Source organism: Buteo buteo, chromosome 13 (genome assembly GCF_964188355.1).
Source record: "Buteo buteo chromosome 13, bButBut1.hap1.1, whole genome shotgun sequence".
Taxonomy (NCBI): domain Eukaryota; kingdom Metazoa; phylum Chordata; class Aves; order Accipitriformes; family Accipitridae; genus Buteo; species Buteo buteo.
This window is the reverse complement of record NC_134183.1, coordinates 15,189,154-15,217,006: the sequence shown is the minus strand read 5'-3', so window position 1 is coordinate 15,217,006 and position 27,853 is coordinate 15,189,154. Positions and strand designations below refer to the sequence as shown.

General features: G+C 46.0%; 1 protein-coding gene across 1 annotated transcript in view; it reads left to right on the top strand.

Annotated features, from left to right (window-relative positions):
- STX8 (syntaxin 8) overlaps positions 1 to 22,695 on the top strand; it is a 112,725-nt gene extending 90,030 nt beyond the window's left edge. Inside the window, exon 8 of the mRNA XM_075044863.1 lies at positions 21,616 to 22,695. Coding sequence (XP_074900964.1) covers positions 21,616 to 21,683 — 68 coding nt within the window. The 3' untranslated portion in view covers positions 21,684 to 22,695. The remainder of the gene's footprint in view (positions 1 to 21,615) is intronic.
- The last annotated feature ends 5,158 nt before the right edge of the window (positions 22,696 to 27,853 follow it).

The following is a 27,853-nucleotide window of genomic DNA, read 5'->3' as shown; positions in this document are numbered from 1 at the left end:
CGACTTGAAATAAAGAGTTGATGAATTTGGAGGCTTGCTCTGTGGCATGCTGTATAAGCCCTGTTGAGATAAGGAAGGTTGAATTCTAGTACTTGGTAATTGTGTGAAATACTGAATTTTCTCTTGGGATGTCCAGGTGGCTTGCTCCCTTTGCAAAGATGTGTGCTTTATTTTGGCTGCCAGAGGAACCAAAAACTAGAGATCATCTTCCAAGGAAGGAAGAGTAGACCTGATTTTCGTTTGCTGCTGTGTAAATGAGAAGGTCAAGGGGTGCTGATGGCTCTTTGGTGGTCATCTTTTGTCCTGCTAATTCTGGCAATGAGTAGGTGGTTAAGTCATCAAAGGGCTTGGAATTGGGGAGTATTTAGATGTTAAATGGCTTTAATAAGTTGAGCTGGTTGTAGCCTGACTGATGTGGTAGCACCCAAAAGGGAGGCCTTCTGCGTTGGTGACCGTGGAGCATCCGTAGGTGGGCATTCAGGTATTTTTATGGGTTATGACTGAACAAGTTTTACAACGTACGAGCTCCAGTCGTCTGCTTCCTTGCTTAATTTGGCAAGGTTTGCAGGAGAGCTGAGCGTGAGGTAAGGGGTAGTTTTGGCTCCGTTCTGCTCAGTGACTGGTTTTAGTGGTGGTCTAGCTCACCTGAGACACCAAGTTGGCTCCATCACTCCGAGATAGTGCGGAGGACCCCCGACTCCTTTTAAAGCTTTCATTCAGCATTAGTCAAGAAAGAAACGGGGCGTCAGAAAGGCAAGAAATGTGTTATTCCTAGGCAGGCTTCCCATCTTTGTGGGCTCATGTGGCTGGTTGTGCCTTCCCTGTAGGGTTCGTACTCTTCTGCCAAGGTTCTTGGAAGGTGAGTGCTAAAAAAGACCTTGTGGCCATAAGGGATGAAGAGAGGAACTGGGAGTAACAGCAGAGCAACTGCTATGAGGAATTGCTCTCCTTTGCTGCCATGCCATCACTGGCTCATTCCTGCGGTGGTTGACCTGTCATAGCATCTCCTTAACATAGATATTGTCCTTTGTGGAACAGGGCAGTGCTGTTGTCCCCATTTGGGTGCCTGTGGCTTGGCTGTGTCCAGGTCCTCTGTCACTGTCAGCCTCCTCTCCAACCATCTCAGTGCAGCTCTGACTTTGAGGTGCTAGAAGAATTAGAGTTAAGCCATCGGATTTCAGGGATGCGATCCAGAATTTGTCATGCTTTGCTCAGATGAGCTGTGAATTGCTCCACAGCGCTCTGCAAGGTAACCTGTCTGTCCTTCTCAGCCACTGCTCTGCAGAAGTGGCTGCTTGGGTGTTTCTTCTTGGTTTGCTGACACAGACCAAGGCACTTACACTTAATGCCACTTTAGGTCAAGGCACAGATGCAGCAGGCAAGAACAGCCCCTTGTCTCTGCTGCTTTTGTCACATGCAGAGTCTGAGATCAAAAAACCCTTTCGGCTGTTGCTTGTAGCCCTCCGCGTGGAGTGGCAGCAGGTCCAGGCAAGGGGATCCTGCAGGTTGGGAGCATGGGGGAGGCAGGTGGGCTGAGGGTGACTGGAGAAGCTGTTCCTTGGGGACCTGGTGTTTACCAACCCTTTGCTGCCGCAGGTCGGCAGGCATCACTTTGGGGTTGGTAAGCTGATGCATTAACAGTTGACGTTTATCCACAGATGTGTGGACGTGACTGATGCTCAGGAGATCGTGGCTTCCCTACTTAGTAGAGCCTGCTAGTGGGCTCCTTCCTTTGTTACTTTGCCGAGATGACTTTACTGCCCTTTGTGGTGATGAAATACGTCTTAGCCACTTCATCTGGTGGCTTGGTAAACCCAGCATTTTTCAAGGTGGTTCCCAAGTGCTCCCATCACCGCTGTTAGATACTTAGACTTTTCTTCTTTGTACCTCTCAAGCTTTCTGAGAAGATTAGCCCTTCTCATCAGGTTGATCATCTGGTTTTCTCCAGTTTATCAAAGCCTCCATGGAGATACCAGGGCGTGAAATAGTCCCTTGTGGTGGAGTTTCCTTTGATCAAACTAGGCTGCACTTCAGTAGTCCTCAGCTGTCTAACTTCTTGCATAAGAGACTTTCTCTGAGAGATATTTTTAAAGACATCTCTTAGATAAAAATACCTCAGGTAGGAGGGAGAACTCTCAGCACACTCACCTTCTCCAGCATGATGGGGTTACGCCCTTTACTTTATATAGATCAATAGGGAATTTGTAATTCCTTAGATAATGGAGGGTTGCTGAATAACGCTCTATAGACTTATGTTAAACTAGGAGTCTTTTAAAAAGAAAATGTTATAAAGCCATGTCTGAAGCCTCTGTGGAACAGCCTCTCCCAGAACCTGCCACTACCAGCAGTTCTCCTCACAAAGTGTCATTAGTGGGGAAAAAATAATGATTGCTGCCCGTTTACTCAGAACTCCGGGCAATTCATTTTCCAACCTCCCTCAGTCCACCTACTCTGGCAGATCACGGTGAAATACATAGATAGGCATCACCCATCTACCATGAGGGCAAACGGACCCTAATTGGGGATCTCGTAGTCTTAACTCGCTCCTGCAGCTTCCTGCAGAAGGCACAGGCCGTTTCCCATCGCTGTTACAGCAGCTGGCTCTCTTGATTTTTTTTTTTCCTCTTTTGGATTGCAAAAGCTGCTCTGCTACGTTGGATTTATTAAATGCACGTGACAGATAACCGCTGCTCTCTGTCTTGCTTGCAGACACCCCTCTGCAGTCCCTGGGTGCTGCTGTTGGCAGTGCTGTGGACATACACCCACAGAACAATGGCATTAAGTTTTTTAACGCTCATGTTGATGACGGTGCTGGTAGCATCGTTGCTTCAAAAATGCTGATGCTTCTCTGAAAAAAAAGAGTCATCTTAGTGGTGAACTGCTGAGTTGCTAAACGCTGCTGCAACTTTTTCCCCTGTAAAATTTTAAACGTGATCTTCCTTTTTTGGGGAAAACTGAATGAAAGTTCATTGGGAAAAGAATATTTAATGCTGCCAGAGAAGGTTCTTGATTGCGGTTGATCCTGAAACTGCTAATGAATGTGCGCTATCAGGGCCTGGGGATTTGGCATATGAATTTCCCAGGGTCTAATCATCTCATAAGGCTGCTGAGTGTGACTCCTTCCCCAGTAATCTACTTAACTCAGTAATTTACCCTCCTTTTGCCTTGCCAGGAGAATGAATCTCACAGGTTGTTTGCATGACAAGTAGCTCGGGATTGTCTGAGTCTTTGAAGAAGATGCTGGGAGTTAATTGTAGCAGCTTGAGTTAATGGTTTCCCATGTTCACTGGCAGGCTGGGTGAGGAGCAGAGCTGGAGAATGGTTTTTATGGGGAGTACTATTCTAGGCTGCACCATGTGTTTTGATAGCTAAAATGCTAAAAAAAAAAAAAAAAAAAAAAAAAAAGTGTTTTGCCTTTCAAAGGGTGTTTTTCTCCACCAAAACTAATCTTGGGGGAAAATTGCATTTGGTAGTTCTAGGATTATTGGATTTGCAGATAGAAACTGCTGTGCTAATGGCAGCTACTGACTGATGACCAAAGCAGCTAACTGGGAGATGTTTCTTGGCAGCTGATCATACTAAAAATCTCCCCTCAAAACCATTAAAACCACAGTGGACAATGTTTAAATAATAATAAAAAAAGGTGCTAGCAAGCAAAAACTAATCACTGCATCCACATTTTCATTTTGAAAGAAACTAAGGATGCTCCATCAGAAGTGTTGACTTTAAAATTTTATTAGGAACCCCTCACCCCAAACCTTCGTTGTGCTAAAAATAAAAGGATAAGTATCCCTTCATCTCTGTTTTTAATTTGCCTCCTCTTAAAGCCAAATGTTGTGAATAAAATTCCTGCTTTGAGATAGGCTCCGTGATACGTGGTCAGCTTGTGCTAGCTTGCACCAGGGACAGAGGAGACAGAAAGAGACACTGTGTTGGGAGCAAAGGGATGCGAAGCTCTGGATAAACTGTACGGGTTTTATTTAAATTACTGTCATGTTCTGTGGCTTGCTTGAAATCAAACACTGCCAAGCATCTTACTGCAGTCGCGGTGGTTTGCACCTAATATGCATTACATTAACCATTTGCAGATGACCTTATTTCTGCTATAATGCTGCGTGTGCAGTCTGAAACTTTTGGAGTGATTGAGGCAGGATTTGATGAAACCTTAAAAAAAAAAATTAATGTTATTTTAGAGTAGTTCATGCATGGCTCTACCTGGTGACACTACGCAGGAGTCGCGGTGTAGGTTTTCCCCTCGTTGGTTGGGAGGTGAGATCATATCTCGGAGAGCTTCACCCACATGCAGAGCAGCACGCACTTTTACATCACCGTCTGTCTCTCTAAGCTACACTCTAGTCTTCAACTCAGGGCTGCCACAAAGGTCAGTGTAGATGTTGAGGTTCAGCCCCCTCTTCTTAACATTGAGCTAGGTTGGTTTTTCTGGTTTCCAGCCTATTTTTGATTTGTTACTTCTGTTCTTGTGCTGGACAACACATAGACGCCCCAGTGGAACTCAGACCCGGGTTGGAGTAGCTTCACTTCTGGCTGCTGCCCGCGGGCTCCTTAGACGTAGCCGTGGACCACAAGTGGAAAGTCCCTGGTGAGTTCTCCAGCTGAAGGTGGTCTGATCCTCTACACAGATTCCACAGGTCTTCGGGGCTTTGCCTCCAATTCCCTCTGGGAATGACTCCATCCAGGCGGAGTCCATCTGACCACAGATGGATGCTGCCTAGGCTGCAGGGTCAGCTGCTGTCTATCTGTTTGCAGGATCAGGGCCTGGAGAGCAAGGGGTCTCTCCCTGATGTCCTGTGCCTAGATAAGTCAAGCTTTTGTTAGCATAGCACCAAGGTGATCTGTGTTTTTCACGGGGAAAGATAAACCTGAAAAATAATTTATCTAATCTTTGTATAAGCGGGATGAAAATAAGAATGCAATACATGTTGCAATTATAAAAGTGCATTGAAAGGCCTATTTGCTTTCTGACTCAGAAAGATGTAGTTGGTTTAAAACTGTAATTTTAGCAGGATTGTACCACTTGGTTTGAGTTAATGTTTTGCAGACAGTGGAGTCCTCAAAACAATGTAAAATCTAGGGGATAAATGGGGATCTTCCCGATCATCTATACAAGGCCGGAGGCCACGTGTGCTCGATCTGAAGCTTTCATACCTAACATTTTCTTCTGCACTGCGGAGACTATTTTTTGTTCCTCTTAGGCCCATCTGTAGCTCTAAGATAAGAAGATGGGGACTGCCCACACTTGAAGCGAGCAGGCAGGACTAGCCAGTCCGTGGCACCAACGAAGCCAAGACGCACGGGAGCGGGACAGGGGCCAGTGCTCAGCTCAGGCAAACTCCATCTCCTTAGTACTCCTGGCCTGGAAGCAGGGACCTTGTGAAGCCCAGGCGTGGATCTGGTTTTCAGTACCGCTGCTGAATTGCCAAAGGACCCCCAGATACTCTTTGGCTCTTTATGGCCCACCTACTATTGGACATGTTTGTCTTTCCCGTGTCTGTTATTGTGAAGGGGTGCGTGTTGCCCGAGTGGGGAACACAGGATGCTTTGCAAAACATTGCTTTTATTCTGTCAACCAAGTGACTGCGACTTTCTTAATTGTGGATTCTTTTAGTTAATTAGAAATGTTTGGAAACGCCTCGCACCTCAGCAGGGTTCAGTTCTGCGGGGTGCCAAGTGCTTTGTTCTTCATCCAGCAAAGCACTTAAGCATGTCTTTAAGAACACTTTACAGGCTGAAATAAGCTCATTGATTTCAGGGCACTGAAGGATTGAGCCAATACTAAATTTCTTCCAATGATCCCGACTCAAATAGTAACATCCAGGAAAGTGTTTCTTGAATGTTAATGCTACCTTAAATAGCAGTATCTCGGGCTTCACAACTTGAATTGGTCAGAGAAATGTAACGAAGACTGAAACAGCATGTTTGGGAGAGCGTTTCTTCTGGGCAATAGAGGAAAAATCATGGTTAAAGGTGATTTTCCCCCTCTTCCCCCTTTTTTACCTTCCAGTTTTGTAGTAGCAGAGGTTAGCTTTAACTGTGGTCATCTTCAGCAAGCTTTTAATAAATTAAGGAGAAACTGAAACAGTTTGGAAAAATATAGAATAAGCAAATACTCCAGAGAGACTTTTAGTGGCAACATGATTAATAAGGGACACTCCTGGTAATACTATCAAAACAGAGCTATTGCAAAAGCATATGGAGCGTCCCTCTTTTGGGGCAGGAGCAAGATTCAGACAAATGATCCAGGGCCATTTATATGCCTCTTTGCAGTGTGAGGTTTTTCTCCCCCTAGAAGTGTGAGTGAAATAAGCTCTGTAGATTTAACCATGGGATTAGATTTAAAGAAAAAAGACTGTTTAGTAAATCAGGCAACTTCTTCTTGGTCCCAAGTATTTTTATCCTTGTTGTTTGTTTCATAACAGGCTGCATTCCTTACACAGACCTTTTTTTTCTTAGTTTTATATATTTTATTTTTTGCTCTCTTGTCAACCCCCGCACGTATCTAGTAATAACCTTAAGGAGCTGAAAAAGGGAAATGTTCTCCAACAGGAGAATATGATGCAAAATACATGAAGATGGTTTTCCAAAACATCCTGCCTTCTGCAGGTTCTCCCAGTGCTCTTCTGGTTTTGCTGCCTTTCTCCCTTACAAACAAAAGTCTCCACTGGTGAGTGAGTATGCGGAGGGGTTGCTTGTAGCTGTAACACATACCGCGTTCGCTCCCCTGGGTGCAGCCTGCTCAGCCCTGCATTGCTCATGTCACCCAGGCCAGTTTTTCCCCCTGCATTTTGTTCTGAGAGCAATTATTTCTTTATTTCCTTTGAAGACGTTTGTTGTGCAGCTGCTGTGGCAGCTTGTAGTTGTCATGTGGGAAGGCAAAAGAAGAGAACTGGAGTTACGAGCTTATAAACTTCTCAAGTTTTAGGAAGGTACTGAGATGAAATGATATTGTGGTTTTTCCTCCTCCTTTCTCTCTCTCTCTTTTTTTTTTCTAAATACAAAATGAGAGGGGACCTCTTGTACTGCATGTGCATAAATTGTACAGGTTTGGCTCTGCTCAAGTCAGAAGTTAAAAAATAAAATAAAATAGCCATCCTGACACATGAAACAATGCAGTCTTCCAAAACCAAAATAGTTTTGTGTAGTACACCAGCAGATAGGAGTCAAAGATCTGTGTGTGGGCTTTAAGAGATGCCTTGCCTTCTTTTTTTGGAGAAGAAACTTCTGTTAACATCTAAATGATTTCAAGAATTCAGCAAGGATTGAATTCCCTACTTCATCGGCATGAAACTTTCACATTGCTACTGGTCTATGTTATTTTATCAGCCTCCTGCTCTTCAGACTCCATTTTCCAAAAACTTCTAAAAGTGATTATGCAAGTCAAACCTAATTTCTTATCACAGTTCTGTATTTATTGGCTCAGTTGTTTGCGAGGGATTGTTTCACACACCCTGTTTCCCTTGGCATTTTTAGAAGGTTCTTATAGTTGTTAGCAGCTGTAAATGGTATTAATAAGAAGTATTTGGTTGCTAGTTTCTGCAGTTTTGTATGCTGATTAGGCTGGATTGCCAAAGGTTGAGCAAGTTTCTAAAAGAAGAATTGTTCTTTGAATTGTGAAAACACTATTCTCAAAAAACCAGCTATATCTGTGTCAAGAATTTCATGTGCAGGCTGATACACTTCTGCAGAAACTAAGGTGGAACACTTTATTTGTCCAAATTGGTATTGACTTTAAAATCAATGAAGTCTCATCTAAGGATCTTCTTGAATCTTAAAAGAGCCAGACTGAAAGATGTCAAGGTTTTTTTCCTTTTTCTCAGCATTGTATTTGAGATAATAAGCACTTGCCTGATTCAGTGTTACCTTTTTGGGTTGTCCATACTGTGCTGTTCTTCCTGAAGTAGTTTTAGTGGGTTAGTAAATGCCTTTTGCAGAGTAGCACTGCCTGTTTGTGAAAATAAGCAGATCTTATGGTTTGCTTTCATTCAGGGAGGATCCAGCATGTGTGCTCCCTGAACAGTTGAGCATCCTTAAAAGTTTTCAAGACTCAAGTTGACAAAGCCCTGAGCAAGCTGGCCTGGGTCTGGTCTTAGAATCATGGAATCAGAGAATATCTCAAGTTGGAAGGGACCCATAACGATCATTGAGTCCAGCTCCCCAACTTGACCCTACTTGGAGCAGTAACTTCCACTAGAACCTACTGTGGTCCCTTTCCACCTGATGGTTTTATGATTTATGACTCCAGTTGTCTTTCTTCAGAGCCAGAAGAGCATCTCCTTGCTGTGGTCACCAGATCTTGCTGTTGGAGTACTAGATTCACCCAGATCAATTTCATGGAATGAGTCAACCAAAAATAAGTGCAGTTTTCTTATGCAGACCCTCCTGTTTGAGACCTGCTGCAGGTGGGGAAGGGCTCAGTGAAGTGTGGTTTATCCAAGAAAGAGAAGCTGATGCTAAGCAAAGCCTGTTGCTAACTGTGTCCCATGGAGCAGAGAGCCTACTATCCGTGTGACAGCAGTAGGCAGGTAATGAGACTGTCCAGCCACAAGTGTGATCAAAAACTAGTTTGCCAACAGGCAAAGTTAGGTTCAGTTCCCTATGGGACTTCAAATGTAGAAAAATAAGCATCTCCCACCTTTATTAGGCTTATGTTCCAAGCGAAAGCTATGGCTTGTATTTCATCCAAAACATGGGGCATTAGCCTAGGGCTGCTGAGCTGCATGTAGTTTGTGGAGTGGCTCAAGGGCAATTGGTGTAACAGAGTTATGATGTGACCAGCAGATTTGTTCAGTGAGGTCAGATTTCCCAGCAGACTCCCTTAATGTGGAAAGAAGTAATTGTGCTGGGGCCAACACCGCTGGGTTGGCTCAGGAGCCACTTGGTCACCTTGTCCAGCCAAACCTCCGAACAGACAGATCGATACTCAGGAAACCCTTCTCATCGTCCACCGCTGGACTGTGGAACCTGCACTGGAGCTCTGAATTATGTCCCTTCTGGCTCTTGACTACATGAAGACTTTGATGTTTAAGGCTTAGGAAGGCTGGCTGTATCTTGCACTTAGCTGGTCTTAGTTCTTGAATGCGATTGCACAACCACTTTTACTGGAGAAGCTCCTCGACTCAGCCAAGAACATTAATGATAAAATTGTGGCTTATGCAGTAGCCTCCTCGTCATGTACCTGAAATTATCTCTTTGAGCTATTCTCCAAGGTCTGTAGCGGACGGAGAGACACATAATGAGCAAAGCAGTGGGGAGAACAGTTCAGACTTCAAGTCCATATAGACTGGAAAAACAAAGGAGTATTAGATGTGTGTAACCAGTTCAGATGTAGTATGTAATTAATCTTCATCTGTGGCTTTTAAAATCAGCAACAGGCAGAGTATCCCAGATTTAAAACCCATGTTTGTTCAGATATAATGGATGGGTAGACAATTTTTTCTGAACTTCACCCCACCAGGCATTGTCTTCCAGGTAGGTTTACGTCAAGTGAATTGACTGGAGCAGTGCTGCACAGCATGGCTCTAACCATCGCAACAGCCCTGTTTTACAGGGTCGTCCCGGTAGTTTCACATTTAAAATTGCCAGTCATTTAATTCTTGACTGGTTTGTACCCATTTTTAATTTTAAAAAGGAAAAAAAAATCCATGCTGCTTTTGAGCTTTAGTTTCTCATACTTAAGTCTGTGTAAAGATGATTTATGGTGCTAGTAGGGGCTCCACTGGAAATGCAAGATCTATTATGAAGTGGATTGAACAGCCCATGCTGAAATGTTTATTGCCGTCTTCAAAATAGAATACATCAGGGTTGATGGTGCCTGTCCAGGAAAGAGAGAGAATGGAGTGGAGTGGGGCTAGTGGGGTATTTTTAGTATTCCAATAAAAGACAAGGCTTTTAAAGGAAATCACTTATTGCCATTTTGCAATCAAGAATGCAGGAGTGTTCCAGGGACTGCAAGAAATATGCTTCAAGAATGTCAGAGCCATAAGGAACTAATCATTAAATATTCTCTCGTTTCCACCCCCGTTTTTTGCTCTGAGGAAGCCATTTAGAAGCTTTGCAATTTATATGTAAATCTCAACCCTCCTGACCACGCGGTCAAGTATCCAAGGGACTTAGGAGCCAGCATCCCATTTTCAAAAGTTCTTACAATTCCTGTGCAAGCAGGGCACTTTTTTAAATAGAAGACACATGGACCAGACTTCAAGAACACTTAATCTGACCTTAAATGACTTGGTATGAACACTATATGATTTTTTTTCTGCTATAACTTTTTTCTCCTTCATCAATGTCTTACTAGTGAAGTTCCTCTTGCGGGTTCAGATAGACCAGTAAAACTGTAATTTTGTTACTACAGCTTATTCCACTCAGTTGAATGAGCTGTGATTATTTTTATTTCATTTTTTTCATGTGTAACTTTAGTTGTTGGTACTTTAAACATTTCAGAAGCATTCTGGTGCGGTAATATTTCCATCTAACTAGGGAGTGAGTAATCCCAGCATTTGTTCGAGTGAAAAACAAAGGAAGAGGCAAAAGATAGTACTTTCTTAAGTGATTTAAGAGCCTTATGGGACAATTTACTAAGGAGAGCTAGTGGTTACCTGCTCCCTCTCCCCACGTTCCCATCTTTTTCCTTGTACTGGCACTGGTGTCCTGGTGAGGCAGTTCAGGGAGCTATAATGGTAGAAAACTGACCCTACCAAAAACAAAGGCCGGGGTGTCAGGCTGATGGCAGATGGACACGAGCAGATGTCCCCTTCTGCACCAGGCCAGTGGAGCTGTCCTTTCATTTTATTACTTTTTTTTTTTCCCCCATTTGTTTTTACTGGAGAAAGTAGTGGAGGAACAACAGTCCCCCGTGGAGATCATCTGTCATGTCTTCTGCCTTTTCCCTGCTTGCTGCAGGTACCGGCTCTGGGGTACGCTGCTGCCTGGCAGACCCTTTCTTTCAGGAAAACCATTTTGAGTTTGCCAGCTGGGCTGTAGCTTCTGCATCCCTTGCTAGAGTGGAGGCTGGTGAGTGAAGCTGAGCTGGAGAAGGTGCATGGATGTATGCGTGTGAGGGGGAACACCAGCCTTCAGGGCACTGCAGGAGGCAGCGAATGCCCCGTCTCTGGGATTTAACTCACCTTGGCCCCAGGTTGGTGTCTCCTTGCAGCCAGTGCTGCATCTGGCTGGTAAATCTCCAACGTTTCAAATGCAATGAGAGGTCTCTTTAGTGACTTGTGATTTGTGCTGCTGAAGGACCACCTGATGGTAGGTAACCGCTGGATTTTCTTAGGTCATTGTCTTCTTGGAAGGAAAGCTTCACCTGGCTCTCCTTCACACCCCTTAGCTACTGGCTGTTCTCTCCACCACGATTCATGAGGCTGGGGTCCATGCCAAACGCTTCTTCTGTTCCTCATTGCTCATTGCCCTCAATGGTGAGGGGAGGATAGCTTCTGGTAAGCCTAGAGAGAGGGACGTCCCAGTTAAACCTGCGCTTTCTCACCCTTTCCTGCTGATTTTTGCTGAGCTTACGCCAGAACAAAAGGGTTCAGGTGACACCTCTGGCTTGGTTGGGCTCACTTGGGTGAACCTCAACTGAAAGACAGGGATTTGTAGAACCTTTGTGATCTTGTTTGGGCTTGTTTTGTTTCCTTTCTTCTGGGAAACCTTTAGTGCACATTGAGTTTTTTTTGAAACTTTCACAAGTCCCATTCCAAGTTGTAACACAGTTGTTCAGAAATGCAGCACATTGCTTGACTGATCTTGTTTCTTGGCATCGCTTATGTAAGGGAAAGGATGCTAGAGAGTCTGGAGAAAGGAAAATTGGAAAGTGTGCATGCTTATTTAATAAAAAAAAGGGGAGGGGAGAAAAATAAGCCACATGCAAAAAAATCCAGTAACCATGTCTGCCGATGACCTTTGGGGTTGGAAATAGTTTGATAATAGCAGTGTGGGGACGAGCAAGGAAATTCTGTGAAGTCACTCTAGAAGAACAAAAGGAAAAAACATGAGAATGTTTCCAGCTTCTGGCTTGCTGGGAGCTGGGTGACCTCCTGCACAGCTCTGGACATCTGCGCCTGGTGCTGCCCCAGCACACCCATCAGAAAAGGGCATCAGAGAGAGATGAGTAGAGGTTGCTAGGTTTGAGCTGAAGTAAAAGAGCTGGTATGTGAGAAAACACCAAAAGGTGACTCTCGGGGAGATGTGCAGTCTTAAATTGTCAACTTTGGCTGGGCATGGGTGCAAGGTCCTGCACGCATTTACCCCAAAAGACAGCTTGTGCTCCGTAGGGTCTTTCTTTTAGCTTGCCTTTAGCATTGTCCGCAAAGTTAGAGAGAAATTGCTGCAGAGTTATTATTGCTCGTTAAATACATCTGGTCTTTTCTTTGGTATACCAGTGAGTATAAAGGGTCCAGTTAATTTTGCTTTTTGGGGGTGGGAAGTAACTTGGGTAAGCTGTTGCCTCTTATATCTGCTCTTTGTGCAATGATGAGTCCAGTAAATGATTTTATTACTGAGTATTTTTGCAGAAAGGTATTATTCAGGTATGTGTGTAAATTGCTTTAAAGCTCTGTGGTTCAGTAATTGTATCTCAGAGGTACATTGAACCATTTCTCCTAGGTTGTCCTTTGTGAACTACCTTCTGCTATTTAAAGTAGATACAAATTTAGCTCAAAGTGTTCCCTTTCCCGCAGTCTTCTCTGAAAGTTAAAACTTGTGACAGTTTAGTTCTTGCTGTGCTCTTGACTTGTCTTCAAATCCAAACAAATGTCTTGCCTGTCTCTGAGCTTCACTTCTGGTGGCTCAGAAGGTAGAATTATTTGTATTTCTTAATTTCCTTAGGAAACCTTCCTGTCTTTCAACTGCCCTTCTTCTTGTCTGGTTCTCAGGTCAATGCAAGAGGTTAATGAATTGTGTAGACTTATAGACATACAGTCAAATGTATATTTATGTGGCATCTTAAACTGTTGGATTGAAACCTTCCAACAACTGCCAAAGGCAGGAGATTACCTTCACACAGACCAGCTAAGCATCAGAGATGTTGAAACGTGAGCAGCGGTTGAAGGCTGAGACCAAATTGATTTGAGCTATTCCTCTGACTTTTGTGGTTCATGTGAGGTTGGGTTTGTACAGTGTATATCGCTTTTTGAAAGAATATGGGATTTCTTTGCAATTGTGCTTGGAAGTAGTTCAATATACTATCTGGCGTGCACTTGTAATTTGAAAAATAGATTAAAAAAGAAGCAAATTGAAGTATAACAATAATGGATTAAGAGAAACACTTATCTCACTTCCTTTCATTCAGCCGGGCTGTGCATGTGGTTTGGGACCCAAACGCTCAGGATTATTCGATTGCTGAAGCAATAAACGTTTTGGATGTAAACTCACTCCATGCTGCTTCTGGGACTGAGTCTGACATTTGTTTTCCGATAGTGGTGGTTTTTATCTTGCTGTTATTTAGCCACACTTTGTTTGCCAACAGGTCTTGCTGTCAGTAATGTAAGGTATCTTCATGCCCTGATCAAAGGCTTGTATTAACAGCAAACTCATCTGTGTGCCCGAGAGAGAAGCGTAGCTCCAACTCAACATGACAAAAATCCACAAAAATGCAATTTTTTAATATGTGAAATAATGTTGACTGAGGAGTTAATGTGTATAAACAAAGTCTATACCTTTGACTCAGATAAATTGTTTCTTCAGGTTAATCTAGTGTTGCATGAATAGCTCCAAATGTGAATAACTTTTAAAATAAGAGTTTTTTCATCTTCCATAGGAATGACCTAGGTTTTTCTTTCTTCCAAATAAGGAATTAATAATGCAATAGTTGTTGTTTCCAAAGAGCTCAGCTTTTTTGAGTAGTGTCTTTTTTTTTCTCCTCTAGACCCAGTGAAACACATGGGCGTTTGGAGCCTTTAATAACTGTTCGCAGAGCCTGTTCTTGATTTCTTTGAGAATTGCCAATGATTTTGATGTCAGAGTTGAGAGGTACAACTGTAGTGTTAAATTTCTCAAGTCAGACCGGTTGAAAAGGAAGGTCAAAAGCAATAACGTCCAGGTTCCTCTGGGCGGGCGGGGGCGTAGGATAATGTGCGATCACAGCGTTTTACACAGACGTATCGCCCAAGAAAAAGTTTGGCTGTCACAAAACTAATAAAGAACAAGCCTCCGGAGAGATGGTTTCAATGATGCAGGTGTAGGAATCAGGGAGTGTATTTACATACAAGCCAGCTTAATAGCGTGGGATTTATGCTAAAGTGGTTCTTAATGCAATACAAATTGAATACCCCGTCTCGCTCGAAACGAGGAAAATGTTAGAAGGAAAGATTTTTTTACAGCTTTTGGGGGAGAAAGTGTTTGGCTTTTTTTAGGGAACGTAAAGGACAGCAAGATGGATTTCTTCGGGTGCTTGCCATGTTAAACTAGTGCTTTAGGTATGTGCATCAGATTTGGAGCCAGCCTTCCAAGTTGGTTCTTTGCTGCCTTGAAAATCAGGGGTTTGAACAGATTTGGGCAGGGTTTCTGCCATATATCTGGCAACACGGACTTAAAATTAACTTACTGAAAAAGCAGATAGAGTTTGTTTTTTTTTTAAACTGTGACATTAAAAAGAAGTCCTTAAAGAAAGCAGCCATGACTCTACAGCCTCTTGTTGAAACTCCCATCTTTTCCCTGCTTCTCTCCTACCCTATAAAACAACTATTATGTGTTTATAAGTTAGCGCTCCGTGTCACTTATAAAAGAAGACTTATTCATAAATTTCTGGATAGACAGTTCTGTGGGAATATAACTTTCTTGGCATAAAACAAGCTGCTTTTTCCAGATAATGTAATGCTATACCAGGCTTTTTAAAGTCATAGCATGCTATTTATTATTATTTTATAATGTATAAAAGACACCAATGCTGAACCTTCAGCATTATTGAGAATGGCACTATACCCAAATCAGCAGAAAAGATGGGGAAAACCCCAAGCAAAACTCCCATTCCCAGAAGCAGTCACCAACAAGGTGTTGAGGGATGCTCAGGGCTTGCTGCAGGGCTGCTTTCCCTGTGCCTCCTCTCTGCAGACAGCAAGCGCCAGGGGGAGATCACAAATAGGCATGTCTCATTTTTGGGGTGGGATTTTCCAGCTGCAAGTTAGAAGTTCTTGAAACAGGCTTGGATGTAATGTTTCAGCTTTTGAAGTTGGGGCAGATGACTTGGGGACACACACACACGCACATGCCTTAGAAATTTTTTTTGTAATGGGCTGAAATCAGTGTTTACTCCACTGTCCAGAAACCAGCAGGCAGCCAATACGTGGTTATGTTTGCTTTCTGAATATGCTCAATATTCAGAAAGAGCACTGAGCCCACAAAACCATTCAGCTCACCCAAAGGACAGCTGCTTCCCAAATCTCTGGGTTTCCAGCTGACGCAAATCTGGGGATGACAGATGGGGATCGCATTGGTCAAGTCTGTGTCCAAAAGCCTGTTGCTGGTCCCTGGCTGGGAGGGACTGCCCTGCTGCCAGAGCAGTCTGCTTCGAACCTGACAGAGAAACCATGGCTATGCACCCCCATGAAAAGGAGACATCACCCCTTAGCATATGCTCGTATTTACTTATCCTATTTATAAGGACCATCCAATACTCTGTGCACTAATTATAGCAGCGGGGACTGGAAGAGATTTCCTTGCTCATTGAGTCCAGACCTCAGCAAATTCCCTCTGCACTTGCTTTCATAAACCCTCCTAGCATGCTTTGAAAGCATTTGGGATGTTCACCCCAGTGACTGGATATTTCCAGTGGCAGACCAAGCTGGGCTGATGCTCAGAGAGACAGCAGTGGGTGAGTATCTTGATGTGGATATCTTGTGTCCTTACTGATGGGCTTGGGGTTGAACAAAGAGTGGTAGAGTGGACCTGGTGTTGAACTGGAAGATGCCTCCAAGGCAGAAGGACAGATCAGCATTGCCACTGGAGACCTTTAACGTGACCTGCAAAGCCCCAGCTGTACCAGCCACTACTTGCTCCTTTCACATCCCTACCATCAGTGGATGGGGGTGTGCTGGGGTGAGTGTAGGCATTGCTCTTGAATTTCAGGGTTGTGGCTGGAGCATGTTGGTGATAACCTACCTGTTGCACTAGCCTGGGATGCTGGGCAGCTGTATGAAGCAACATCAAGTGCCTGCTCCTTGTGTGTAGGAGTGCCTGGCTGCCAGGGGGCTGGAAGAGCTGCAGCGTTGCTGACATTGTGTCATTAAAGAAGGGTATCATCAGTCCCTGCAATATACCTTGCCAGTGAGCATTTATAAAAATGAAACTAGGATCTTGTTACTGGAGCAGAGGATGCCCAGGAGAAAGGTGCAACTGTCTCCTCTGCAGGGGCTTCCCCGTGTGAAGTTGTAGCACAAGACACCTTGTAGGAACCTGCATGCTCTAATTGATACAACATTAAATCTCAATGGCCAGCACTCCGTGGCTACAGAGCGATTTTAATGATAAATCAATAGTCTGATAGAAGCAGACCAGAAATCTTTTGACACTTATTCAAGAGGGACTTGTCAAAACACGATGTATTTATGACCAAGTTCCTGGCTGCCTGTTCAAAGGCACTTGAACCCCTGCCAGATCCTAAACACACTCAGATTCCCAGGAGTTATATTCAGCACAATAAGTGGATATTTCACAGTAAATATTGCCTTGTCAGAAAGCTGGCATAAGCACCCAGTTGACAAGCAACAATTGGCCGCTTTGTATGGGTGCTGCAAGGGCTCGTCTCTCCATCGGCGGCAGGGCTTGTGAGCAGAAATTTCTGCCGGGCTCCAGCCGTCGTTAGCATTAGGAATTTAAAATGCTTTAAAGAAAACAGCAGATCATTGAGTCTCAGCTGTCTCCATCTGAACAGTCAGCAGAAGGAATTGGAAAGTCTTGATGATTAATCACAAACACAAAAGCCGGCTGCTGGCTGACGGTAGGTATCCGCTCTTCTCCGAGGAAACCAATTCATCAGCGTTATTTGTGATTCATAACAGTTATTTGAGGCAAATAAGCTTATTTAGTACACGGCACCCTGCACTTGCGTGAAGTTACAAACCAGAAATGTTAATTATTCTCTGTCCTCTCGCAGCTCTGCAGCACATCCAGGATTTCGGCAGCGCAGTGTAGGCTGTAACACGCCTGCAGCGCCTGTAGCGTGGGCTCTGTCCGGAGAGGAGAGGGATGCTCTTGAGGGCAGGGATGTGCTGTATCCCGGGTTTGCACGGTGCTCAGCGTGGTGCGGCTCCAAGCCATGTCTGGGGTCTCTGCGATGGGAAGACAGCAAAGGTTGGGATGAAGAGAGGGAAATGAAATGATTTATTGGACTTGTCAGCTGTGTGACTGGTGTTTGTCATTGCTGAGGACAGCTGGCGGTGCACCAGAGAGTGGGCTTTAAGTGGGACCTTATTTCTAATGAGAACTTACACCCTCGAGTTACACAGTCCCAACCAGGCAAGGGTAGTTACTATCTGGCTGAAGAGGCACAAGGCAATAAGAGTCCTCAGCCATCACCTGTATTTACACAGATCATTAACCTGAGGTGCAAACTGGGGGTGGAGGATCATCTTCTAGATGCCCAAACCACTTCAGGGAGATTCAGACCTGGAGGATTTATTTGCATTTCCATGTGAACCCCAGCTGGGAAGTTGTTTGTGTAGGAGTAAGTCAGCTACAGTGGGAAGGGTGTCTCTGATGAACCCCAAACCCGTGACCCTCAAAGCTGATAAATCCTGGGGAGAGGAAATAGATTTGGGGCTTGGAGAAGGGCTGCCCCAGGTGACCCCAGGAAGTTGGGGTATGGTGTGAACCCCAGGTCCTCCGGTCTCACGGCTGGACAGAGAGTGGGTGAGACAGACTGAAGAGCGATCTTAATCTAGAGTAAGTTATATATGTTGTAACCTTTTCTTTCCATCTTATATATGAAAATTTGATCTTGAACTTTTTTTTTTTGGAAAAGGCTTTGCTAGGTTGGAAGTTTTGAGGCCCCCTGCTGCCCAGGGATGGGGGGGTCAGGATCGGGGTGACAAGCAGAGGCATGGCTGATCTCAGCCGTAAGATTAAAACCCAGCAAAGCAGGGTGACTGCCAGTGCTTCTGGGAATGGCAGGGAGACCCCGTGTCCTGCCGGCACACAGTGCCCTGAAACTCGGCGTAAGCTGAGAACGTGCCCTCTGCATTTCTGCACTGCTCCTCCGAGCTGGAACAGCAGCACCATCTCAGACTCTTTAGCAGATGGAGTTTCAAGAGCATTGCACTTTCTCCAACCTGCCTTAATTAATTGGTTGGTAATTGCACATAGACTTCTGCTTTCACTTCCTACCTTTCCCTGAGAAATGCATTTCAAATTTGTATTCCTGTCACTGTTTTCTTTTGTGCAGGAATCTTTTATTTTTTCTTCTCTGAATCCTGTTTACTTTGTTAGTGGCTTTGATTCCTGAACTTCTCTTTGAGGAGTTCTTGTCGAGGGGAATATTTATACTTCATAGGACTTGAGCAAAAAAAGGCAAAGCAGGCAGGGAATCTAGAGTGCATAATTACTGTCAGATCCTATCCATAGTTTTTGTTAGGAAAGCATGTTGTACTCTGTGAAACACCCAGGTTTAAAAGCTTCAGATCCTTCTAATCTGCTATTCTGTAGTATGGGGGGGAGGGAAATGTGCGTAACATCTGGTCTCTATCATGCAAGAGGTACTTTGAAATTTGTGTGCTATTGCCAATTTATGTCGTCCTGTTCTTTTTGCGCATATCGCACGGATCAGATAAGCCTTTAATACTAGCGGATTGCTGATTTATATTGCACCGACACGTGCCATCTCTGCTTCTCTGTCTCTCACATGGGGAGGAAGTACTTGACCACTGCTTTTGGAAACAGAAAAGTGGCTCCAGGTTTTTAATACCAGTCTCTTTCCAGGGATAAAATGAAGTTTATTTCATTTTGCTGTCCCACTCTTGTTGCCCTGAAAGTCCTCTAAAGTTTCCTATTCATTCTGCTATTGCCCGTTAGCAATACTTTATTAGTCCCCCACCTTCCCCTCTTCCTGCTGTGTCATAATTCTAGGTTTATGTGCAGTTTTTCTTGGGAGTTGTCAAAGAATAATTACGCCCCATTAACTCCACTTTGTATCATTACTAATTCACACCTATAGAGTATTTTCCAAGCAACTGATCTCTGTTGTCTCTTAATTGCTGAAGTCCATAAACTCTGTTATACTGAAACTGTGCTAAGGATTTGCACCCTCTAAAACTTCTCCCTCCAGTGCGAAACATAACAGAGAATCTGAATGCGGCAGCTTTATCAGATCTTATTTTTTCCCAATTTAAGCAAATTATTTTCTTCTGGCTCTGTCGAAGACTACAAAATGTATATTAAGATGTAAAAAGCGCAAGACTAGAAAGATGGTAAAAGTATAGATCGTGTTCCCAATGGATTAATCTAACAGTTTGTGTTGCTGGATGACGTGGGGTGGTTGGCTGAGGTTGAAAACTGAACAATACCCCTCTCTCACCCATTCCAGTGGGTCAGAGCAAGTAGCCCGTGTATGGTCCGAGATCCAGCTGCGTCAGATATGGTTGATAGACACTGACCTGGGATGAGGATCTGCAGCTCGGCTAGGTTCTGCAGGAGCCCAGCGGTGGGAGCATCCTCTGGGACAAACCTGGTTTCCTGGGTGCCCTGGCACGGACCCTGGCTGCCCCGCGCCTGCCGCGGCTGGGTGCAAGTACAGCGGTCGTTAGCTGAAAAGGCAGCATTGTGCAGCACAGTCCTGGTGGCTTCTGGTGTCAGAGCCAAACTCAAGCCCTTGCTAGGGGTGCAAAGAGAGTGGCAGGAACAGACAGATGCATTTTTACTAGTTTATTCTGCTTAATGTGATTAATAAGCAGTTTCATCCAGGTTTAGCCTGAAGCTCTAAAAAAATCCTCCCCCCCAATCATCCTACCCCAAAGCATGTAGTAACTATACACCACTCAGCTTAAAGGACTTGTCCCTGCCTAGCCAAAGAGCTTGTCCCCACACCCCACCGCAGTGCCGAGTCCTGCCGCAGTCCTTGGGCATCCCGGGTGGAGGGTACGGAGCTGCTGCCGTCTCTGTTTGCAGTCAGCTGTTCCTACAAGGAAAAGAAAGGCTCAGTATCTGAGATCTGCTTGAGCCAGTGCAGTGAAGCGCTGCTCAAGCTCACTTCAGATAACAAATGGTTTTAACTGAGCATAAAAGAAAAAAATACTGTTGGTGGCAACTCTTATTTCCCTGGAAAAAAATCCTGGACCCCTGGCAGCGAAACAGTTTCTGCACAGAAAACATGACACTATTTACAAAAAGCAATGTCTAATATCCTTTTCCAGCTTGGAAAGAGGAGTTTATTTTAATACATCCTTTTTTAATTGCCATGAGCTGGACTTGTAAATATTGTAAGTGGTTGAGTAATAGTCATCTGTGAGCAGACCAAATGAAGGGACATTTTTTCCGCTTTTGGAGCCCTAACATATTCCCACAGCTCTGACAGGGGGATAGCATGGAGCAGATACTAAACCAAAACAAAAGCCTCCTAATTAAAAGATCGTTTAACCCCAGGGGATCCCTGTGTGTGTGATGCCAGTGCCTGAAGCGGGCAGTGGTCCAGCCGGCTGTGTGAGGAGTTCACGTGTTGGGGCTGCTGAGGGAGATGGTGGGGTGGACTGCAGGGATCCAGTCCACTTTCAGTAAAGCATTTCTTCCTCTCTAAGAAAGGGGAGAGAAAGGGGAGTTCCCTCTAAGAAAGGGGGAACTAAGGAGAATTAGTTTCCTCTAGCAGGCATCTGACAGCTGTGTCACCTTATTGCTGTTGTTTAGTCAAGAGAGAAAAAATCTGCTTTGCTGGTTTTCTGGATCAGTCTTCAAAACGATCCATAACTTACACTTTTTTAACACTGTCCTTCTTCAGAGCGGCATGGTGTGCCCGAACTAAAAAGTAGTCGTGAAGTTTTGTAAGATCATATTAGTCATTAACTTCTGCAACCGGTAGCAACCGGTACGGTTTTGGGCAGGATGGAGCACACGGAGCCCGTGTGCTGCACGGTTGGGCAGAGCACTGTTACACTCTCTTTAATGCTGGTTGATCTTCATTTTCCCAAGTCAGGAACATACCTGAAAGCCCTGCTTTTGCTCTGCAAATAGTTTTGTCTGAAAGCAGGAGTACTTTATGTTGGAAACAATTTCCTGATGCAATTTGGATTTCCTTCTGAATAATCCTTTGCCCCAATGGGATGGTACAGAGGGATTCTAGAAAAGCTTAACTGGCCTTGCCATGAGTTAAACATATCCCTTAATCTTTGCAAGGCAGATGTTTAAGTAGGAAGATACCCTGCAGGCACAGTTAAAAAAAAAATTAATTTGAAGGGTCAGAAAGAGAAAGAGCTGCTCTACCAATGTGGGGTTTGTGTCCATGTTGCTGTTCAGGTCATCAGCATGCAGGGATCTGGTGAGGGTCTTGCACGGGGTAAGCACGGGGGAAAATCTGTCTCAGCTGGGAGGAGGAGCAGGACTCAGAGGAAGAATTTAATTGCAAAAGACCAATTGTAAAAGATGAAGACAGCAACCTTAACGTCGTTTCATCTTTTCCAGGAATGCTGGTGGTGATTGTGTTGCTGCTGATTGCGATTGCTGTGGTTGCTGTCTGGCCGACACAGTAATGCGGATATGGGGCCCGTCGGAGCTGCTGCTCGACAGCTGAGCACAGAGGACTCCAGAGAAGAGACCGACTTTGTGCAAAAACCTTCTGTGTTTTAAATAAACTCAACAGTATGAGAATGAAGCTGTGTCCGACAGACATCCGTTCTTCCTTCAGTGCACAGCTGAAGAGTGCTGCGTGGAGGGTTTGAACTTGAAAAGGACTGTCTTCCCACCTTCATTTGGCGTTCGGGAGGCTGCAGCTGGCTGTACAATAGATTCACTTCTCAGCGCATCTGTGTCTGAGCACACGCTGGTGTCGGGGTGCTGCCTGCCCAGCCCGCTGCCGCTTCTGCTGAGCGGTCAGTTGTCCCGAGGGCTTCAAAATACTAAAATAAAGGTGTGGTTTTCGAGTACAGCGGTAGCGCTCCTCTGCTTTCTGATACCTTCCTTCGGAATGAAAATGCTTGCATTTTTCAAGGAATAGATGTTTTGGGGAATGACTGCATCTGGATGCTCGTAGGATGGGAAGCAAGAGCACGCGGAGCCCTGCGGGGAGACGCAGGAGCCCCATGAACTGCACAGAAACTCTGGCGAGTGAGTCAGTCCTTGGCCTGTCAGGGAGAGTTATCGCTGTTGATCTCCACGGATAGAAATGTAAACAGCAGCAGGTCCCAAAGCAGGTGCGTAAGAGTGGAAAACCTTGTCCAACACGTGCTCATGAGAAAGGTGCACTCTCCACATGATCTGCCGTGCTCTGCCGGGCTGAACGCAGGTGATGCGCTGGCATTAATGTACTAATCTCGGCGATCGAGGTCTGCCTCTTTCTTTTATAACTTTTCACACGCTGTTAAAACTGAGGGGAAGGATTACCTATTTAAAAACTAATGAAAAAGAAGTACTGAATGTTTGTTTCAACATTCGCTTGACACAACTGGCCAAAAAATAATTATTTTGTTATACATACCAGTTTGATTTCAGAATTGATAGAGCAAGCAATAAATATTGAATAAAAGCCGATCCATTTATATACAACTTATCTGCCTCAGTTTTTTATTGTTTCCTACCATCTCGTGTTGCACTTGAATGATTCTCCAACTCTTCCATTTCCTGAGAGCTGATTTGGAGAAGGAAAAAAGCAATTCCTGTCAGACTTCCTGTGTATCATGACGTACGTTTCCTGGCAGATCCGTAACACTTGCCAGCCCTGGGCTAGTCCTCACCTATGGTGGTGGAGTATCTCCTTTCACAGCTCTTAATGGGTTCTTGGCACTCGTTTCCCTCTCCCTGCTCTCCACCCGCACAGCTGGGATGGTGGCATGTCTAGCAGGTCTAGCGCTGGTCTGGGAGGTGGGAAACCAGGGTGTCCCGGTGCTGCATCCCCTCTTGAGTGACACAAAGCCATTTTGCTCTTCTGGGCTGTTTCCCAACTACCTGTTGGGACTTGGGCACTGGCCCCTTCGTTAAGTGCTTGGCAGTCTGCAGATTGGAGTGCAAAATTGCTCTTCTCCTTGCAGCAGGCAGGTGTTGGCTGGGGCTGAGGCTTTGACTCAGTCACTCCAGGACCTTAAGTGGGAACAACAGAGCTGGCCATGACAGAGAAAATGGGATTTTGCAGGAAACAGAGGCAGGGAGCTATTAAGTACCCCACCAAATACATACCTATCACTGATGATGATAGGAACCGTTCCCTGGAGCTGAAAAGCACCATTGCCCCGTCTGTGTGCTCCTGGTGGAGAAAAAGCCCGGTAGATACAGCTGTGCCTTGTGGCACAGGGCACTGAGCTTCAAATGGGGCTCTGTGCCAGTGCCCAGCCTATCTTCTGATGCTCGGCACCGAAGGTCGGAGCTGGAGGACAGACCAGCTCCTCCGGAGGGATTCAAAATCTTGGGGCAAGGCAGACTGTGCTTTGCTGGCTTCGGCATCCTCGTCTGGTGTTTACCAAAGGTGGAAAATCCAGGCTTGTGCTTTGCGGTGGCTGACTAGATAGCATGTTCTGCTGGCAAAGGACACAAAACGATGCCGATGGCTGGGGTGGAGCAGAGTCTTCCGCACATCTCCATGTGCTTTGCTGGAGAAAATCCTCAAAGCCTTTAAATGTTCAGTCCAGGTTGTGCCTGTTTGCTTGCTTTTCCTTGGAGAGATGCTTCATCTTACAGCCTTCAAAGGAGGGGAGTGAAAAAAAAAAAAAAGATAGTTGTATGGTCTCGTGGTTTTCAAGAGGACACAACAGGTTTTTTATTAGTTTATTGCTTGATCTCAGATTAGAAATGGAGCTTTAAGCAAAGCTGCTCCAGCTGGAAACAAATAAGGGGCAGCTTTGGAGACGTGTTTAAAACTTGTGGATTCCTGCAGTTCTGTGGAGGGACCAACACTGGAAACTCTCCTGGAGTTGTTCCTCATCAGCAGTCTGTGCCCAAGCCCTGCAGAGGGATTTCACACACGGCTCCAGTGCAGCCCCACAGATCTTTGGTGACAGCAGGAGAATAACGTGGTTTATTAAGAGGAGACTACAGACTTGGGTTTCTAATTAAATCTGTCGTTTACAGAGGGAATTAAGGTTTTGTTTGAATTCCCAGGACGCGCAGGATGGATGTGTAATTCATCCTGATCAATGTGACAGTGACTTTGTTCTGATAGAGGCTTTAAAAAGATGTTTTCTGATCTGTTGGGTCCTCAAACACATTTTTTCTGTTAGCACCCGGGAAAGGTAGAAACGTGAGGCTTTGCTCTGCTGAAATGTCTAACAAAGGGGTTCTCAGACTTGCCCTTTAGGTAACATTTAATGTGTCATGTGGGTGAGGAGTTTTATTAAAAAGAAGTTGACTTGGCAGCTTTCTGCTATGTTGTGGAAAGCTTTTCTGTCTCCCTGCCCCACCAAAGAAAGAGGAAGGTTAAAATATCAGAGCCACTGGTTTTTGGCTCTGAGCAGGCGGGGTTGGAGAGCCCAGCTTGCCGGGGTCTGGTGCGGTTTCACTGTGCTGCTGGTTGCTCTGATTTCCAGGCGTGGGGCAAAGGATACTCAAACTCCCCACTGAATCTGTGCCAAGGGGCTGCTGGAGTCATGTACCTGTGATGGCTTCTCCAAGCAAAGGTCTTCCCTGTTGCCCTGGAATGAGCCTGGAGACACATCCCAGGCTTCACCTTCCCTTGCATCGCCTTCATTTCTCTCTTGGAGGACGTGCTTGGGAGTTTAGCTGCTTCCAGTTGTTATTTCATCAAAAATACAAGTGCTGGGGGAAGGTCTGGTACATGTTAGAGGCACTTGCATGTCCAAGTGCCCTTGATAAGAAGTCCCTAGCTCCTATGTGAGGATAAAGATGATCTTGAAAGGCTGCTAGGCATTTTCACACACCCTTATTTCTGGAGACGGGGTGTGAGCTCAGTGCTGAGCTCAGTGCAGTGGACGGCTGCTCTCCCGCGCTGCCTGGTGGGACCAGGCTGAGAACAACCGCTCCAGCTCCGGCCCTCAGTGGGAATAGGCTCTTCCCCCTCTTTTCAGAGCCACCGTGTCTTCTCTGGACAATAGGCCACCAGCCAGGAGGACACGGAGCCAGAGTGATCTGGGAAACCCATTTGCTTCTCTGCAGAGCTGTAGGTGACAGCCCTGGAGCAGAGGTGGTGGCACCTGTGACCCATTTGTCTCCGCAATAAAGATCTGAGATTTCTGACCTCCAAGATGTTTTCCAATTCATAAATTACCAGCGACGCTAAGGGTGTAGGTCAGACAGGCTGACCCCACGGCAGTTTGCAGGACCTTTTGCCTGTATTTTAACCCCTGGAAGTGTTTTGCTGCCTACGTTCCCCCTACCTCCAGCTTTCTAGCTTGTCTGTACCACCAGCCCTTGCCTGGTCTCGAGTGCCAGCTGCCTCAGTAGCGTCTGGCACCGCTGATGCCTCGTGGGAGATGGGCGGTGGAGCCCGGACCCCCTGGGATGGGCAGAAAGGGATAGTGCTGGCAAGCAGCCTGTGCATGGGGGTAGAAAATGGGTCCGGAGCGGGCTTGGCAGTTCCCCTGACCCCAGGCTCTGGCTGTCCCCTGTCCCCATGCCTGTCCACCTCCTCTGTGCCGGGTCTTACAGGTTTCGGCGTGCCCTGGCTCTGTCCCACTGCAGGGCACAGTCCCCTCCAGCAGCAGAGGAAGGATGGGGAACCCAGCAGGACGTACCCGGGTCCAGCGCTCACAGCAATCACAGAAACCCCAGAGGTGCCGGTGGGGACCCCCCCATCCCACCCACCGTGAGCCCGCAGAGACCCCGCTGTCCCCAAGGGCATGTGGCCGCTGGCGGGGAGTGCTGCTGGGAGGATGCTGGTGGGACACGCGGCTGGGACTGACGGTCAAAAATAGCTGTGCACCACCTCGGACCCTGCCAAGGGGATGTTGGCAGAGACCTAGGGAAGCGGAGGGGACACCGTCACTTCCCTGCCCAGGTCCCCATCTCTTGGGCTTACTGGCTGGTGGGGTGGGAGGAAGCAGAGATCCTTGGAGATTTTTATAGTTTACAAGAGTTTATTCAACTGGTTTTTGACTTTAGTTCTACCGAGTGGGTGCTGAACAGTTACAAGCTCCTTCGGGTTCAATTACAGCCAATCTAATGAAACAAACAAAGAGGAAAAAAAAAAAAAAAAGAAAAGAAAAAAAAAAGAAACGACTTGGAAAAACAATAAGAAAATCCACAACTTTTTCACGTGTCATTAAATATATTCATATATAATAACCATAATATATTAGTATGCATTGTAAAGAAACATCGCCATAGCAGTATGCAATGGTCATAACTAAACAACATTTACAGTTCAAGATATTAACAGAAATAATAAAAAAAAAAAAAAAAACAACCCCAAAACGAACACAGGTTTTGTGAGGGGAGAGGAGGCGGGTGTGCGGGGAGAGGGCACAGACACGACGAAATGAACAGAAACGAGACGAAACGACTTTTGTCAGGTGCTACCGTCAAGTGATGATTGTTTTGGCATTTCAGCTGCTCTCCGAAGCCACGCTGAAGACACCGCAGCCCCTTACCCGGCCCCCCCTCCGCCCTACCGAGGACCTTGGTCCTGTCCCCAGGGCGATGGGTGGGCGCCTGTGTTCCTCGCTGGTCGTGATGCGGTTGCTACCCCAACAGAGCTGCACCCCTGGCCATGGAGGTTGATGATTAGGGGTGACATCTTGTCCCTCTTTGGGTGACCGGACAGAGGTGTCCCCCCAGGAGATGTCCTGGAGCAGGGGTGGCTGCAGGGAAGAGTTGCACCCCCAGACACCCCAAAACTGGGGCTGCTCTGCCTTCTCCAGAGGAGGAGGGCTGTGTACCAGCTACACCAGCAGCTCCTGCAGGTCAAGGTTACTGGGAGCACACGAGGGGCAGTGGGGGACCATGGATGGAGTGAAAGGGCTTCTCTAGTGTCGTTGGAAAGCACAGAACTCCAGCAGGGTTCAAGGTATGGGGTCCTGGTGGGACAAGGGTGGGACACTTCACTTCTGCGGGTCACTCTGGCTGTGGCGGGCTCCGAGTTGTTTCATCTTGTGCAAACTCTGTTTCCTTCTGATTTCCCAGGTTGTGTCGGTGCCTGGAGGGGTCCGGCCATGGGACGGAGTGGGTGGTGTTTCTTCTGCGGCCTCCCAGACCTGTGGGATAGGGGAAGGGGCTGGGGCTTGTCCCTGGGTCGGTTTGGGGGTGTCAAGGCTGTGCTGGGGAGGATGGCTACACTCACCAGGTTTGGAAAATGGGAGTGAGCGCTGGGTGTCCAGGTGTGCTCGGTGGGCAGTTCCCAAGTCCCCACATCCCCTGGCCTTGCCTTCCAGCTCTCCAAGTGGAGAACTGGCTTTGGGTTGGATCTGGTTGCTTTTAGGCCATTTGAAGAGCTCCCGCGGTTCAAGGGCATCCCAGCTAACTGAGGACAAGCTGTCCCCAGCTGGTGCGGGGTGCCCCTGGTATCCACTGATGCTAGCTGCAGGAGAGCATCCAACCCCCGTTTTGGGGCTTTAAGCCTCCATTTTGACACTTGAGGTCAGATTTTATCCTTCAAAACTTGGTGGCTTGGGTTCCCTTGACTGCAAAACTGTTGGCTCTCCTTGAGCTCTGAAGTAAGGAAAACTAAGTCTGCTCTGGGTAAGGGGAGAAAACACGGACTTGGGGGGGGATGGGGTTCCTTGATGTCCAGCGTGGGATTTCTCTCCTAATACCCAAACTA